Source organism: Aquarana catesbeiana, linkage group LG05, assembly GCF_042186555.1.
Source record: "Aquarana catesbeiana isolate 2022-GZ linkage group LG05, ASM4218655v1, whole genome shotgun sequence".
In the NCBI taxonomy this organism is placed as follows: domain Eukaryota; kingdom Metazoa; phylum Chordata; class Amphibia; order Anura; family Ranidae; genus Aquarana; species Aquarana catesbeiana.
The window spans coordinates 220,015,374-220,031,874 of record NC_133328.1 but is presented as its reverse complement, the minus strand read 5'-3'; the positions used below and the strand labels follow the sequence as shown (position 1 = coordinate 220,031,874).

The following is a 16,501-nucleotide window of genomic DNA, read 5'->3' as shown; positions in this document are numbered from 1 at the left end:
CAGATTGTTGCAGCAGGCAAGACCCGATTGGCTGATGCCGTCAGTCCTCCCCTCGTGCGGTTTCCGCGGGTAGATTCAAGCGGCCGCTATGGTTGCAGGCCTGTGTGATCAGAGCTGGTGGGGGGGTCTGTTGGTCGGCAAGTGCGCTACAGATAGCTTGATGGCGTCATGCTGACGCGTTTCATCCGTAGATCGGATTTCATCAGAGCATGCTCTCCGTCCAGGGCCTCTCCACCACGGCCCTGCAACTCTCCCCCCTCTCCGTTTTTTTCCTGCTCCCCAGATCACTATATAGTGTTGATCAGAACTGTTGTCGCAACCACCCACCACCTAATCAGCTTTTACTATTTATCATTTGCTGTCCTTCCCTTATGCCATAAGGACTTCCAGCAATGTTTTGTACTCCTCTTATTTTGAAATCATTCATGTTCATACGTTTTGAATGACCTCATTTGTCTAAAGCGAGTGGCTGGATGTGATAGGTGGCCATCTGTGTCTGCACATGACTGTCTTGTCCTTTTTAAAATGGTGATGGTACCTGTGTTTTCAGGATATTTTTGGATTGGTGTTTATAGTGAGTTTTTTCATTAAACAGTACTTAATTAATTAACTTGACTATTGCATGTTCCTCATTTATGAATTCACTTTCCCTCCTGTTTTTTTGTTATATGCTGCATGAATTCAGAGGAACACACCCATCATTGGTTGGTGTCAGAAACTGTCGTTAAACTTACACAGACATGGTCATATTATGCCCACAGTCTGTTATAACTATATTTGATTACAGAGTGTTTTGGTTCTTTTATTACCTGTTTTTTGCTCAAAATCTCTCCCCTGTCCTGCCCCAACCAAGCCAAGTCCATCTACAATAAATCCCTGTCCTCCACTCTGGACAAGCTTGCACCCCTCACTACACGCAGAATCAGGCCTCGACCCCTACAACCCTGGCAAACAGATGACACTAAAATTCTCAAAAAACGTAGTTGCGCTCTTGAGCGTCTGTGGCACAAGACTAAGTCTCTCAAAGACTTCAACTAATACATATCTGCCCTCCAAAAATACTATTCTTTCCTCCACACTGCCAAGCAAACCTATTTTAGAACTCTTTTAACACCTTCTCATCCAGTCCCCGTAAACTCTTCTCTACCTTCAACTCTCTACTTCATCCTCCACCGCCTCCACCCACTGACTCACTCACTGCCCAGGAGATCGCTAATCACTTCAAAAGCAAGATTGATACAATCCGTGATGAAATCTCCACTCTACAGGTATCTCTCCCAGTTAAGACCCCATGTCAACTGGTACAATTGACACTCCTGTTACTACAGACGAAGTTGCTAAACTCCTTTCTAACGCCCACCTAACAACCTGTCCCCTGGACCCTATTCCCTCTCAAATGCTACAGTTGCCCTCTGACTCCATCCTACACTCTCTAACCCACATCTTCAATCTCTCCCTCACCTCTGGCATTTCCCCCTATGCTCTAAAACATGCACTGGTCACCCCCATACTTAAAAAGCCATCCTTGGACCCTACCAATCTTAACAACCTACGCCCTATCTCCTTGCTCCCCTTTTCCTCTAAACTCCTTGAACACCTGGTTTACAACCGAGTGACCACCACATTAAGAACAACCGAGTGACCCCCTTCAATCTGGATTTCGCCCTCAACACTCCACAGAAACTGCTCTTTTAAAACTCACAAATGACCTACTAACTGCAAAAACCAACGGACACTATTCTGTACTCCTACTTCTGGACCTTTCAGCTGCCTTTGACATGGTTGACCACCCCCTCCTCAAAAAAAAAAACTCCTTGGTCTCCGTGACTGTGCTCTTCAGTGGCTCCCATCCTACCTATCCCAACGCACCTTCAGTGTCACTTACAATTCTACTTCCTCCACTCCTCTTCCCTTCTCCGTTGGGGTCCCCCAAGGTTCTGTTATTGGACCTCTTATTTTTAATCTACACCTCTTCCCTGGGTCAGCCTCTCACGGCTTTCAATATCATTTCTACGCTGACGACACACAAATCTATCTCTCCCCCCCTCAACTCACTCCATCAGTCTCCTCAGGAATCACTAACTTACTAACCGACATATCTGTATGGATGTAACACCACTTCCTCAAACTCAACTTGTCCAAAACCGAGCTTATAATATTTCCTCCCCCACATGCCTCTTCCCCTGACTTGTCTGTCAAGAGCAATGGCACAACCATCCACCCATCCCCACATGTCAGGGTGCTAGGTGTTATCCTGGATTCTGAACTCTCCTTTCGGCCCCACATCCAATCACTTTCCAAAGCTTGCCGCCTCAACCTCCGCAACATCTCTAAACTACGTCCCTTTCTAACCAATGAAACCACAAAGCTCCTGATTCACTCCCTGGTTATCTCTCGCCTCGACTACTGCAACTCCCTCCTCATTGGCTTAACTTTAAATAGACTATCCCCCCTTCAGTCCATCATGAATGCTGCTGCCAGACTGATCCACCTTACAAACCGCTCAGTGTCTGTTACCCCTCTCTGCCAATCCCTCCATTGGCTGCCACTCGCCCAATGAATTAAATTCAAAATACTAACAATAAGTTACAAAGCCATCCACAACTCTGCCCCCAGCTACATCACTAGCCTAGTCTCAAAATACCAACCTAATCGCCCTCTCCATTCCTCCCAAGACCTCCTGCTCTCTAGCTCCCTCATCACCTCCTCCCATATCCGCCTCCAGGACTTCTCCCAAGCCTCGCCCATCCTCTGGAATTCCCTACCCCAATCTGTCAGACTGTCTCCAAATGTATCCACTTTTAGGCGATCCCTGAAAACTTTCCTCTTCAGAGAAGCCTATCCTGCCTCCATCTAACAACTGCACTATTTTCTCCATTAGCTCATCCCCCACAGCTATTACCCTTTTGTATAACTTCAGATCTGGTATGGATATTAAGGGGAACCCCGGCCAAAATTAAAAAAAAAAAATGACGTGGGGGTCTCCCTAAATTCCATACCAAAAAAAAAACGGCGTGGGGCCCCCCCAAAAATCCATACCAGACCCTTATCCGAGCACGCAACCTGGCAGGCCGCAGGAAAAGAGGGGGGGACGAGAGAGCGCCCCCCCTCCTGAACCGTACCAGGCCACATGCCCTCAACATTGGGAGGGTGCTTTGGGGTAGCCCCCCAAAACACCTTGTCCCCATGTTGATGAGGACAAGGGCCTCATCCCCACAACCCTGGCCGGTGGTTGTGGGGGTCTGCGGGCAGGGGGCTTATCGGAATCTGGAAGCCCCCTTTAACAAGGGAACCCCCAGATCCTGCCCCCCCGTGTGAAATGGTAAGGGGGTACAAAAGTACCCCTACCATTTCACTAAAAAACTGTTAAAAATGACAAGAGACAGTTTTTGACAATTCCTTTATTTAAATGCTTCTTCTTTCTTCTATCTTCCTTCATCTTCTTCTTCTGGTTCTTCTGGCTCTTCTGGTTCTTCCACTGGCGTTCTCGTCCAGCATCTCCTCCGCGGCGTCTTCTATCTTCTTCTCCTCGGGCCACTCCGCACCCATGGCATGGGGGGAGGCTCCCGCTCTTCTCTTCATCTTCTTCTCTTCTTCATCTTCTTCTTCATCTTCTTCTTTTCTTCTCTTCCTCTCTTCTTCATTTTCTTCTCCGGCCGCTCCGCATCCATGCTGGCATGGAGGGAGGCTCCCGCTGTGTGACGGCGTCTCCTCGTCTGACGGGTCTTAAATAATGGAGGCGGGGCCACCTGGTGACCCCGCCCCTCTGATGCACGGTGACTTGACGGGACTTCCCTGTGACGTCACGGGGAATGCCACATGGAAGTCCCGTCATGTCCGTGCGTCAGAGGGGGGCAGGGTCACCGGGTGGCCCCGCCCCCCGTTATTTAAGAACCGTCAGACAAGGAGACGCCGTCACACAGCGGGAGCCTCCTTCCATGCCAGCATGGATGTGGAGCGGCCCGGAGAAGATGATGAAGAAGAGAAGAAAAGAAGAAGATGAAGAGAAGAGCGGGAGCCTCCCCCCATGCCATGGGCCCGAGGAGAAGAAGATAGAAGACGCCGCGGAGGAGATGCTGGACGAGAACGCCAGAGGAAGAGCCAGAAGAACAACAAGAAGAAGGAAGATAGAAGAAAGAAGAAGCATTTAAATAAAGGAATTGTCAAAAACTGTCTCTTGTCATTTTTAACACTTTTGACAGTTTTTTAGTGAAATGGTAGGGGTACCTTTGTACCCCCTTACCATTTCACACAGGGGGGGGCAGGATCTGGGGGTCCTCTTGTTAAAGGGGGCTTCCAGATTCCGATAAGCCCCCCGCCCGCAGACCCCCACAACCACCGGCCAGGGTTGTGGGGATGAGGCCCTTGTCCTCATCAACATGGGGACAAGGTGTTTTGGGGGGCTACCCCAAAGCACCCTCCCAATGTTGAGGGCATGTGGCCTGGTATGGTTCAGGAGGGGGGGCGCTCTCTTGTCCCCCCCTCTTTTCCTGCGGCCTGCCAGGTTGCATGCTCGGATAAGGGTCTGGTATGGATTTTTGGGGGGAACCCACGCCCTTTTTTTTTTTTTTTTTGGCGCGGGGTTCCCCTTAAAATCCATACCAGACCTGAAGGGTCTGGTATGGAATTAAGGGGGACCCCCACGTCATTTTTTTTTTAAATTTTGGCAGGGGTTCCCCTTAATATTCATACCAGACCTGTAGGGCCTGGTATGGAATTTAGGGGGACCCCCACGTCATTTTTTTTTTAAATTTTGGTTCGGGGTTCCCCTGTGGGGAATTCCCATGCCGTTTTTATCAATGAACTTCTATGTGTATTGTCGGACCGGCAATGCAATAGCCGCGAGTAGTTTTAAATGGCTTTTTTCCTTCGAAATGTCATTTTGCTGTCAGACTGTTCTAAACACGGGAAACATGCGCCCCTTTACAGGCATACTATAGACACCCCCCAGCTACGAAATTTAAAGGGATATTACACTTTTATTGTTTGACTTTAAGCATTATTAAAATCACTGCTCCTGAAAAAATGGCCGTTTTTAAAACTTCTTTTTGCATTGATCCATGTCCCCTGGGGCAGGACCCAGGTCCCCAAACACTTTTTATGACAATAACTTGCATATAAGCCTTTAAAATTAGCACTTTTGATTTCTCCCATAGACTTTTCAAGGGTGTTCCGCGGCATTCGAATTTGCCGCGAACACCCCAAATTGTTCGCTGTTTGGCGAACTTGCGAAGCTCATCCCTACTACAGACTGTAAAATGTGATGCCATGCATATTCCTGCACTTGTGATAGTATACAGTGTTTGTTAGTGAAGGGAAATATAAACTATTTACTGGCTTTCTGTGCTAGTGACAAAGGAAAGCTTTAAAATGATTTAGCTTTAATTATCTCCGCTAATGGGTCCATGTAAATGTGATATCAAATCATGCTGGATATGTTAAAAATAAAAACTGGCAGGCAGTATGATTTTACTACCAATTCTTGAGGGAATGTGATGCTCACAAAGCAAGTTACTGTTTGAAAAGGGTATTATGATCCAGTATATCCTTTAACTTATGCTGGCCATACACTATACAAAAATAGGCCGAAATGTGGTAATTTAGACAGTTCATTCATTTTTTGGCCAGTTAATGGGCACAAAATCGATAATCGTTGAGACGTTTTAGAGCCGAAAAAAAGGAAGCACAAGTTTGGAAATTTTCTGCCGAACAAACGATAAATTGAAAGGTTAATGTGTTTCCCGTCTGAACTGTCTGCACTAGGTGTATGTAAAAAAACGAAAAAAAAAAAAATGCATTCATTTATGTCTACACGATGGCACTATCGTTTGTGTTTACAGCCGAATGTTCTTTTTTCGAAAATGGGTCTGGCCGACTTTTTCGTATAGTGTATGGCCAGCATAAGTCTAGAGTCACAACTAAATGTCAACTAAATACATAATGAAAAATGGTAAACCTGATTTGTTGTTAGGTTGTTTTATGTTTTTTTTTTAATTTATACTGTTTTATATATTTCTATTATTTGTGTAAAATGTGTGTACAATTTATTTTACTTAATGTTAATATTCAATACAAAGGTCATCTATTACTCTGGTGCCACAGAGCATTCTGGGTTTTCTAAAAAGAAAGCACAGCAGCATCTGTTTCTTTTTTAAAACTTTTTAAACATCTCTTAATTAAATCTCTGTTTGATGTACAGAGCACAGAAAAACTTGGACGGAGAGGGTCATCTAAGGCAAAACGTTTTTTTGTTTTTTTTTTGTTTTTTTTATTTTGGATAGAGTAAGGGAGGGTTATAACTTCTGCCAGTTTTTATTTTCTGCCATCTGTGTCCCATTGGGGAGATTTAGCTTAATTTCCTGTCCCATAGCCAAAGTTGGAACAGAGAAGAAATTCATGATAATCAAGGCGATCACTTGGGGCCCCTAGGTCACCAAAACTAGTGTCCCCTTTGGAAGATTTCCCCTCTATTACTTTTTTTGGGGACAGCCCAAAATGTGGGATTTCTTTTACTTTCTCTTTCAACGATAATGGTAAACAGGAGAAATAGAGAGGGTGAATCTCCCTGATGGGGGCACTGACAACAACAAAAATCACATCCCTCTCTGTCCTATCCAAAATGTAAAAAAAAAGTTTTGACGATATGTATACTTGAATTTTTTTTAGTAAAGCAGGTGAATTATTCCGATAAACTTATAAAAGGCAGTCTAGTTTTCTAACTGCTGGTGTGCATGAAATTCTCTTATGTAGTATAAAATGTCTCTATGGCTACAACATATATTTTAAATGTAATTTATTCCTGAACATAAATAAAGAAAAATACATACAGGCATACCCCAGTTTTAAGTACACAATGGGGTTTATTTACTAAAGCTGGAAAGTGCAAAATCAGGCTCACTTCTGCATAGAAACCAATGAGCTTCTAACCCCAGCTTTAAGCTTTGGTAATAAAACCTGGAAGCTCATTGGTTTCTACGCATAAGTGAGCCTGATTTTGCACTTTCCAGCTTTAGTAAATAAACCCCATTGTGTACTTAAAAGTGGGGTATGCCTGTACTCTGAAGCTACCTTAGGATAAAATAATAATATTATGTCCGTGCCAAATAATATAACTCTTAACACTCATAAAGACTTATTAATTCTGCATATACATCACCTTTGGCTGCTTGCGTCTTCCACTTTTCTCTGTTCTGTAGTACAACATCATACCATGTATTTTTAAAACTTTTGAAGTCCACAGTGAGGATTGAACAATTCAAAGAGGCACTTCCTTCTGATCCAGTGCTTTTCACACTCGATCGTTTAACGTCTGAGGGAGTTATGCTGTTTAAACTGAAAAATGAATGAATGCAATTAATTTGTTAGAAAAGTGATTACACATAGAAAGATCAAAAAGGTTATTTTCCTAAGCTTGCTTTGTAATAAAAGAGTAAACATAAGGTAAAATATCATAATCTACTTCCAACTTTTGTGTGTGTGTTTTTTTTTTAATTTATTTAGAACTACTACACATTTTGTGTCAATTTAGTGAAAACACAAGAGGCAGTTAATGTGTGCTGGGTTTTTGGAGCCATATCTCTGTATTGTTACCTGTTTTCCTATGGGATTTCTAGATTTTTCAAATATTCCCTCACTTATTGGCACTTTTATTTTTTTATTAGATTGGGTCTACTTTGACGCAGTCATTTACTCAGTTTGTTTTCAGGTGGTCTTCTTTTAAAAGAAAACTATATACTGTAGATGCAACAGTCTAGGTCGAAAATAAAGGTGACTGGTATTACAGGTAATACAAATAAGACAACATTATCTACTGCCTCTGCTAGACAATTCCGCTAAATAATTTGCCAGACTTTCAGTTGCTTACCAACAGGAATACTCTAAAGCCTCGTACACACAATCAGATTGTTCGCCAACAAAACCGTGGAACCGTGGAAACTTGTCTTGCATACACACGGTCACACAATTGTTGGACAACAAATACGAACGTAGTGACATACTACATTGGTTTTCAGCTCTTTAGCGCCACCCTTTGAGCTCCTAATGCTAATTTCATGTTAGTAGAAATTTGGAGAGTGTTGATTCGCGCTTTTCATTTCGCGCTTTTCAGTTCGTTTCTGAACGGCCGGAGGAGATTACGTGTTATTTATTATTGGCCTTGGAGTTATTGCTTTGACATTATTTTTTTGGTTGAATAATGATTTGATTTGGTATATTTTCTATATTTTTGGATGCATTTGCATGCACTTTTTGGTTAAGTTCTTTTGGCAGATAGCATGTCTAATTTTATTTGTTTTCTTTTTTTAATGCTCAATTAAAAAATGTAGAGAATAATACTTGGCTATGTGTTTTACTTCAAATGACAGTTTGGGAGTAGGCAGTTACATTTTTAAAAATACAATGTAAAATTGACAAGGGACACCAACATAGTTGTATCTTTGATCTTAAAAACTACGGGATAATGGTGTTGTGGTAACTTGCCCAAAAAAAAAAAAAAAAAAAAAAGCATAATAAAATTCTTGATATCACTAGAAAAAAAAGCCTTTGAAAATTAGTTTGCAATAACTCCATCAGTATCACCAGCAAAGCAGCTTCATTATTATCCCATTAAAGAAGAGAATTGTGCGCAGCATTTCCTTATCTCATAATTTGCCGCGTCACAAATGTTAATTCTCCATTACAAACGCTAGTTTACAAGACCGACCACTTCTGGCTCGTCGTTGCTTCCGAGCATGCGTGTTTGTACTTTGGACTTTTGTCCGACGGACTTGTGCACACACACTCGAAAAATCCAAAAAAAACACATTTGTTTGCGGAAAATTTGAAAACCTACTAGCCAACATTTGTTGGTGGGAAATCCGACAACAATTGTCCGATGGAGCACACACACGGTTTAAGTCTGATCATGTGTACGGGGCTTAACACTTCAATGGGGAACGTAAGCAATGTTTTATTTTAGTTGTAAGAGTTAGAAGCTCTGTCAGTTGTTCTATTGATTTGCCCCTGGTGCTTGCATCTAATGCTTGTCTTGGTGAACATTTACATGGAATACACATACATACAAGTCGTTGCACACAGACTGCAATGGAAATCTGTCAGGGGTTCTATTCCTTTTACATTTTGTCCAAAAATGTGCTATTTTATCTGTTTTTGTTCTATTCTAAAATTCTCCATGCCCACTTCCTGTCCTAGTGAGCACACAGAAGTACAGCAAAATCTCCTCAGCCGTAAAGCAGGCACCAGTAAAAACCAGGAAGACCATGTAACCCTTTCATCTCTATGAAGACTTTAAAAAGTTGACACCATGAAACGACATGATCAATGCACATCCAATGCAGGTGAAAACACAAGGTGCAGGTAGGAAGCTTTATAATGTCTTTAAAGCTGGAGTAAACCAATTTTTTCTTTAACCTGCAAGGCAATGTCTTAATGTGCTAGTATGCATCGCATACTAGCACATTATGAGAAACTTACCCTAGAACGAAGCCCTCCAGCAGCGCACTGTTACCACTGAAGGTGCTTCCATTTTCACCCGGCCTTCCTTCAGAGTTTGTGGACTCCAGCTGTGTGAGTGGCGATGCACGCGGGAGCCGCTGTGTACAGCACAGGACACGGGTATGCTGTTCCTTCAGAGCACATGCACCTGTGAAGTCACCAGCTGCATGTACAGTAAATATCTCCTAAACAGTGCACGTTTAGGAGATATTTGCAGTACTTTTAGGTAAGCCTTAATATAGGAGCATTGACTGGGCGTGTTGTGTGGCTGCCAAGCTAATATTTATGTAGCAAGGTCCCTGGCCTCCTTTGATTTAATGAGAACCTCCAGGGCCAGGGACATCCTCCTGTATGTAGTGGGTTGTGAGGCATGGTAGGCGTATAGTTGTTAAAGTTATTGGGCACTAAACACTTCTTGGATGTAAAAGAAAGTTTATTTCTCTTCACAAACCTTTTTTTGGGGGAGAGAGGGTTAGAGCCAGGACACCCTTAGGTAGTTGCAAGATTAATTGGCAGACTCCGAGACATCAATAGAAGGACAGCCATGCAGGGAAAGGCATCCAGCAAGACACCATATCTTCATGTGTAGGAATGCTGTCTCCTATGGCAACAGTCTTTAACAGTTCCTTCACTTTCACTACAATCACTCCTTGTAGTTCTTCAATACACTGAGCCTCCCGGTCTCTCACTAGACCCACTGATTCACTGCCACTGAATCCCTTGAGCTCCTCCAATCTTCACGGTGGTATCTTCCTCAAGCGTCACCCCTGCTCTCTACTGGTTCCCTAGCTTGGCACTCCCGATACCTCTCAAGCTTTACCCCACTGGCCTAGCTTGACACAAAAGGCTGCTCTGTAGACATGTGCACACTGAAATATTTTGTTTCGGAATTTCGTTTTCGTCCGAAAAATAAATATATTTAGTTACTCCCGAAATTCGTTTTTATTTATTTCGTTTTTCGTCATCCGAAAATCCAAAGTAGGGTCGAATCTGTCATTGAAGGCTTATGGTGTCTGTCGAATGTTCAAAGAAGATTCGACGGAGCACCTAAACTGTACGACGCTGCATAGTTTACCTGCTCTGTCGAATCCTCTTAGAACTTTCAACAGACACCATAAGCCAAAGTACGTGTGTACTTAGTTCTAGCTATTTTACTGCTCCTCCTCTTTGGTTACAATCAGCCAATAACATTCATCATCATCATCATTATTTTTATTTATCTTTTCTCCCCTACGTCGAATCTTTTCTCCCCTACGTCGAATCTTTTCTCCCCTACGTCGAATCTTTTCTCCCCTACGTCAAATCTTTTCTCTCTACTTCAAATCTTTTCTCTCTATGTAGAATAATCTTGGACTAATAGAGTTAAGGTTAGGCACATTCGACCACAGGTTTGATGGACACAGATTGTTATTGTCATCATCATGTTGAATCTCCTATCTATATCGAACTGTTGTAGCAAGGAAAACGAAAATAAAGCATTTGTTTGTGTCGGATCTTTCGTTTTTCCGATCCTGCACTTCCGTTATCGTTTGCTAAAACAATAACGAAAATACCTGAAATTCGGACGAAAATGCATTCGGACGAAAACGAATGCACATGTCTACTGCTCTGCAAGTGTCACCTCCACTGGCTGGGTCCTTGACTTGATCACCGCCTTAAGTTTCCCGATTCTCCAACGTGTCCGTTCAGTGAGAATACTGCTCCGGTACTTGGTTCAATTACTCACTGAGGCCCCTGGTAATAAGGTGGATGGTCCTTTAGTGGTGACAGCTTCCCCTCTACCTCCAACCACTGACAGGTTCTCCAGCCAGCAGAACCATCACTTCTGGTTGGACTTCAAGCCGCCATCTCAACCCTGTGCTGCTCTCTTGCTTCTGGATAGGCCCTCAGACAGATTAACAGCCAGATGCCCTGGGATAGGCCCAATCTCTGGCCCAGAAGTCCAGGGCAACATGACACATGTCCACCCAGACAGCTGTCCGGGTGGCACAGAACAAAGATCACCTGACCTCACCTGAATATATAGGCTCTCCCAGTAGGCCAAGGGATTGAAGAAAACTCCTGCCCATTGATTGAGATACCCCATATACCGACCTTGTGTTGCCCTTCTCGTATCTAATATCACTAAGTACCCAGCCAACTAGTGGTAGCAGAGAAAAGTGCAACAAGGCCAAACTTGGGGAGAAATCAATAGATCTCAAGCAATCAACCAGGATAACTACTCCTGGCAAGTACATTTGTGACCTGGATCATGACCTTAACCCTGGTCCTGACTGTGACCTAGATCAAACCCTGGTCTAGGAATGTTTTCTTTCTTTATTTTTGCACACAATTCTTTATATGTTTCCACTCTAGCAAGGAGAAAAAAATTAAATGTATCCTTTTTTTTCTATTCAAGAGGAGAAAACAAAAACAGGGGCGGACTATACAGTGATAGTCAGTCAGAGGTTGTCACAGGGATCAGGAAATTGGGAACCAGGCCTCTCAGTGAGAGCCCGGTCTCTTATGCACTGTGCAGGGGCTACCAGCATAAGTACCCATATAAATGGCCCCACGGATAAAAACTCACATTCATGAAGCTGCAAATATGTGGGAAGGGGTTAATATTTGATTTTCTTTCTACATAGTTTGTGTCTACACCTCTCCACATTCATTGATAATATGTGCAAACTGTCTCTGTGTAATAAATCTTTACCTAGATCGCCTAAATCCCGTGAGCCCAGACCGCGAGGCTTCATCAATGAGCGGAATTACAATCTTCTCTGTCATGTCTGTCAACACAGTAAATGTTGGCTCCACGATGAAGTCTATAAATCCTAAAATTGCAATGAAATAATAAGCCAGTGTCAGTGTCCAATTCTTTTCCTTCGGACTGAATCAAACAAACTTACAGAAATTATTTTTATTGCCCATTGGTAACCAAAATGTTTTTATACAGCATTGTTATATTCAAATTCTCCGCTAGATGGAGCCAAAGTATAAGTAGTGAGGTTTTTATTCCTGCAAGATAAAAGCTACCAATCTACTGAAAGCGATTGTACAAAATATGAATGTTAAAATACTTTAATAAAAGATTTGTATTTATTTAATACAAAAGTACATGAAATACACTATTTACAATGAGGCAATGAAAAACTGTTGTGATTACATGTAAAACCTGCAATCAAAGAAGAGTAAGACAGTGAACCATGATTTGGCTTTATAATCCTTGAGAGGCCCTCTCGCATTTTGGCTTGTATGAGAAGCACTCCCGGAACCCCTTATGGGATCACACTGTGCCCGGAGGACCACGCCAACAATCCATGAGGAACCAATGAGCCTTGTGGAGGGTAGAAAAGAACTAAACCAAACTAGTGGAAAGGACCATTTGTCAAACTGTCATTAAGGTAACTACAATGGACCATAGTGTGGGAGAAAGGGAGAGAATAGAAGAAAGTGGATGGTCATGAGAAGAGAAAAGAAGAGGTGGAAGAGCCAATCAACATGAAGGGAGGTATTAGCTAAGTGATAGCGACTATTTGTTAGACCTGTATTCCAGGTATGAAAGAGATGCCCACATGCAAGGGCCCAAGGTTCCCAGATAGTTTCAAATGTAGAGGTTGAATCTGTTAAGATGCTAGTCAACTTCTCCTGAGATATAATCCATAAGATCTTTCGTTTGGCAGCTAAGAAGGAGACCCTGGGTTGTTTCCAAGCTTTGGCTATGGTCAGCTTGGCCCCTAGCAGCATAAAATGGATCAATTTGCGGTTGGCTTTGGATGTCCTAGGAAGGTTAGAGTTAGGGAGAGCAATGGCAGGGGTTCTTCGGAGCCTGTAACTTGTCACTTTGTGGATCAAGGAAAAATATCCTGTTCCAGAACTACCTAATTCTGGGACCGATAAATGTTAATATAATATGAGCAATCACTGATTCTGCAATGTGAGAATGAACTACTGAAGTGGGTAAGTACTGAACTTGCGACCGACTCTGAAAATTACCTGTACAGGCATTGCATGCCTGTTTTTCCTGTGTTTGAGGTAATGTACAGCAAGCAAAACCAAAATCTCTAACATTAAGGTTTAATAATGTTTAAATATTTCTGCACTGGCATATCTGCTAACCGTACAGAGGTGTCTATGAAAGAGAGAAGAGCCAAGATCCTGATAATCACAGCTGATCTCTCAGGTGTGCCAGTTTATGAAGCTGAGATGAGGAGTGGAGAACATGTTCTTCACTTCTCATCACATGACACACCCTTCTGTCATTCACTTTTACACAGATTGCTGATTTATGAAGGTGAGATCTGAAGATCTCACAGGCCATCTCTGTAAAATATCGCCCAGATTCTCCATCACAGATGTGGAGAATATGGGTGAGAAGTTGCTATGATGTGAGGAAGGAGGCTTCTTTCTTCCTAATATCAGCAACAGCAAGCTTAAAGGTCAATATAAATAGTAACTATATATGTTTATCCGTGTTTTATAGATACAGTATATATATATATATATATATATATATATATACACTGTATAGTTATAATGTATTGTTTTTTAGGACCCATTCACATCTGAGCAATGCAGAATTGTTGCGCAACTCTTGTCACGAATCCAAATTGCTGTAAAATTGTGTCAAAATATGCAATGCGCTTTTGAGTGCCATTCATAGTTAATGACACCACAAATGCAGTTAGCAGACATGCATTTTGTCATTTGATAAATACACTACCAACATTCTAAAATGCGCATTGAAAAAGCACACAACACTTCATGCTCAAAAAATTCAATTTGGCCTTTTGAGCCTTTTTTGTACGCATATTGGTACAGTTCTTAATGCACTTTTTGCTGCTTTTTTCAACACACATTTTGGCGTGTTTTTTAAAATGCAATTTACCACATTTTTATGTGCATTTGGTGCTTTTTTTAACATGTATTTTGGCTAATTTTTTTTACCTTCATTTTTGTGTGCAATCCGGAAACACATGCAAAATGCATGATATGCTTGCGGTGCCAATCATTTTTAATAGCTAGCAAATGTGCTGTTTGCCAAAATGCACATAAAAACCAAATCTAAATGCATGTTAAAAAAGTGTCAAACTATATGCTAAAAGAAGCGCCAAAATGTGCAGCACAAACTACACCAAAATGCCTGTTAAAATAGCCTGTGCCAAAATGTGCGCTAAAGGAACAAAATGTGTGTAAATGTGTGCGCCAAAATGCGCCAAAGTGCGCCAAAATGCACAATAAAAAGACCCACGGGCAGATGCACGTTTAAAAAATACGGCATGTTGAAAAACTGCAGAATGCACAATAAAAAGGGGCCAAAATAAACATTTAAAGAATGTGCCAAAATGTGTGTAAAAAAAAAATAAAAAGGCGTCAGTGCTTATTATTTAATGTAATCACACTGTCTTTTTAACTTTGGTTTTACTTTTAAAACTTAGCTGCTCTGTAATCACACAGATATCTCACTAGATCACAGGCAGCCCTCCCCCTTTTACTCAGAGGAAAAACTTCTCCTCTCATCTCCTCCTGAGAACAAATATTCTCTGCTTCATAAACGGGGTGCCAGAGGAGATGATTTTTCTCTGAGAACTGAAATGAGATAAAATATATTTGTTTGATAAATGTACACCAATATGTGATATAAGTGCTCATAATGCTTGAAAAGTCCTGTCTTTCCATTTTTCCTTCTGCAAAGCCTGGTTGCCACTAGCAATGTTTGCCTTATTTGCATTGTTCGCTTTATTTGGTAAATTCTGAGCTTAGTTATGGATTTATATGTAAATTATTCACACAACTTTTACCCAGGGTTCACATATTTTCCCATTCCAATCTTGAATCTCGGGTAAAAGTTGTATGCATCTTGGGTAAAACAAAATATCAATATACCCCTATTTTTTGTGTATTTCTTGCAATGTGGCTCGAATATTACTGAGCGTATCTAAATGGATGTTCAGCTTCAAATACATACATTACTGATAAGCCCGCTTTGGGCGCGACTGCATTGGTTGGAAAAAGGATCAGAAGTGTAGCAATAGTTACAATAATATTATTGCTTTAGGATTTAAAATTGTAAAATGTTTTTCAATCTGAATTTATTAAAAATGTTCATATAAACAAGCTAACACATGAAAACAAATCCAGCCTATAGCAACACTGTTACAACAAGTAAAAAAAAGAATCATATCACATACTCTATAGACAAAAATAACTAAAGGTTATATGTAAAGGTCAGAGAACCGAGCTGACCCCACATAGGAGCATAAATGTATAAGTCACAAGGTCAATTAGTGTGGGACAGTAAGAATAGAAAGAGAAAAAAAAAAACAAGGGAGTAGAAATCAATAGGAAAGGGAAAAAAAAAGGGGGGGGGGGTGAGAGAATAACAAAATAAGAGAGGAGAAAGAAAAAAGAATGGGAAAAAAACCTTTGTGTCTCTGAGTACTGTTGAAAACCACTTTGAGCATCTTAGGACCTCATTAATCAGGAGCACTCGGATATGCAATCATATGCTATAAATTCCAATGTCAAAAGCCAGCCCACCTTTTATTGCCTATAGCTACTGGTCAACATAATTTCAGGACAAAACAACAAGTTCACTTTATTCTCCTTCAAGCTGCACATACTCTGCTTTTCATCTGGTCATTACACTTGGATTGGAAAGAGACAACCCTGTGTCAGATCTAAGTTGCTTTAGATCACGTGTCAGTGCAGAAGGCCCAAATGGCAATTTCATGTTTCTTGGTGATAATATAGTATAGATGAAAGGGCACATAAGGTACCCAACATATGTTTTTAATATTTATAGACACCTACCTCATACCTGCTCCTGAAGAGTGGCAGTCGCCATGAAACGCGTCGAGCCAATAGATGCCCTTTCATCTATACTATATTATCACCATTTTAGTACCTTATACACCAACTGGACTGTACCAACTAATTACGGCTATAAATATTTACCATGGAGACATGCTTCAGTGAATTTGGTTATCTACAGTGTTCACAGTATGAACCAATTATGTTGCCTTAC

At 41.6% G+C, this 16,501-nt stretch overlaps 1 protein-coding gene across 1 annotated transcript in view; it reads right to left on the bottom strand.

Annotated features, from left to right (window-relative positions):
- The window catches only part of PDE1C (phosphodiesterase 1C), a 1,091,434-nt gene that overhangs the window by 59,740 nt on the left and 1,015,193 nt on the right, over nt 1-16,501 (bottom strand). Inside the window, 2 exon segments of the mRNA XM_073630562.1 lie at nt 7,157-7,332; nt 12,188-12,308. Of these exon segments, the coding sequence (XP_073486663.1) occupies nt 7,157-7,332; nt 12,188-12,308 (297 nt within the window).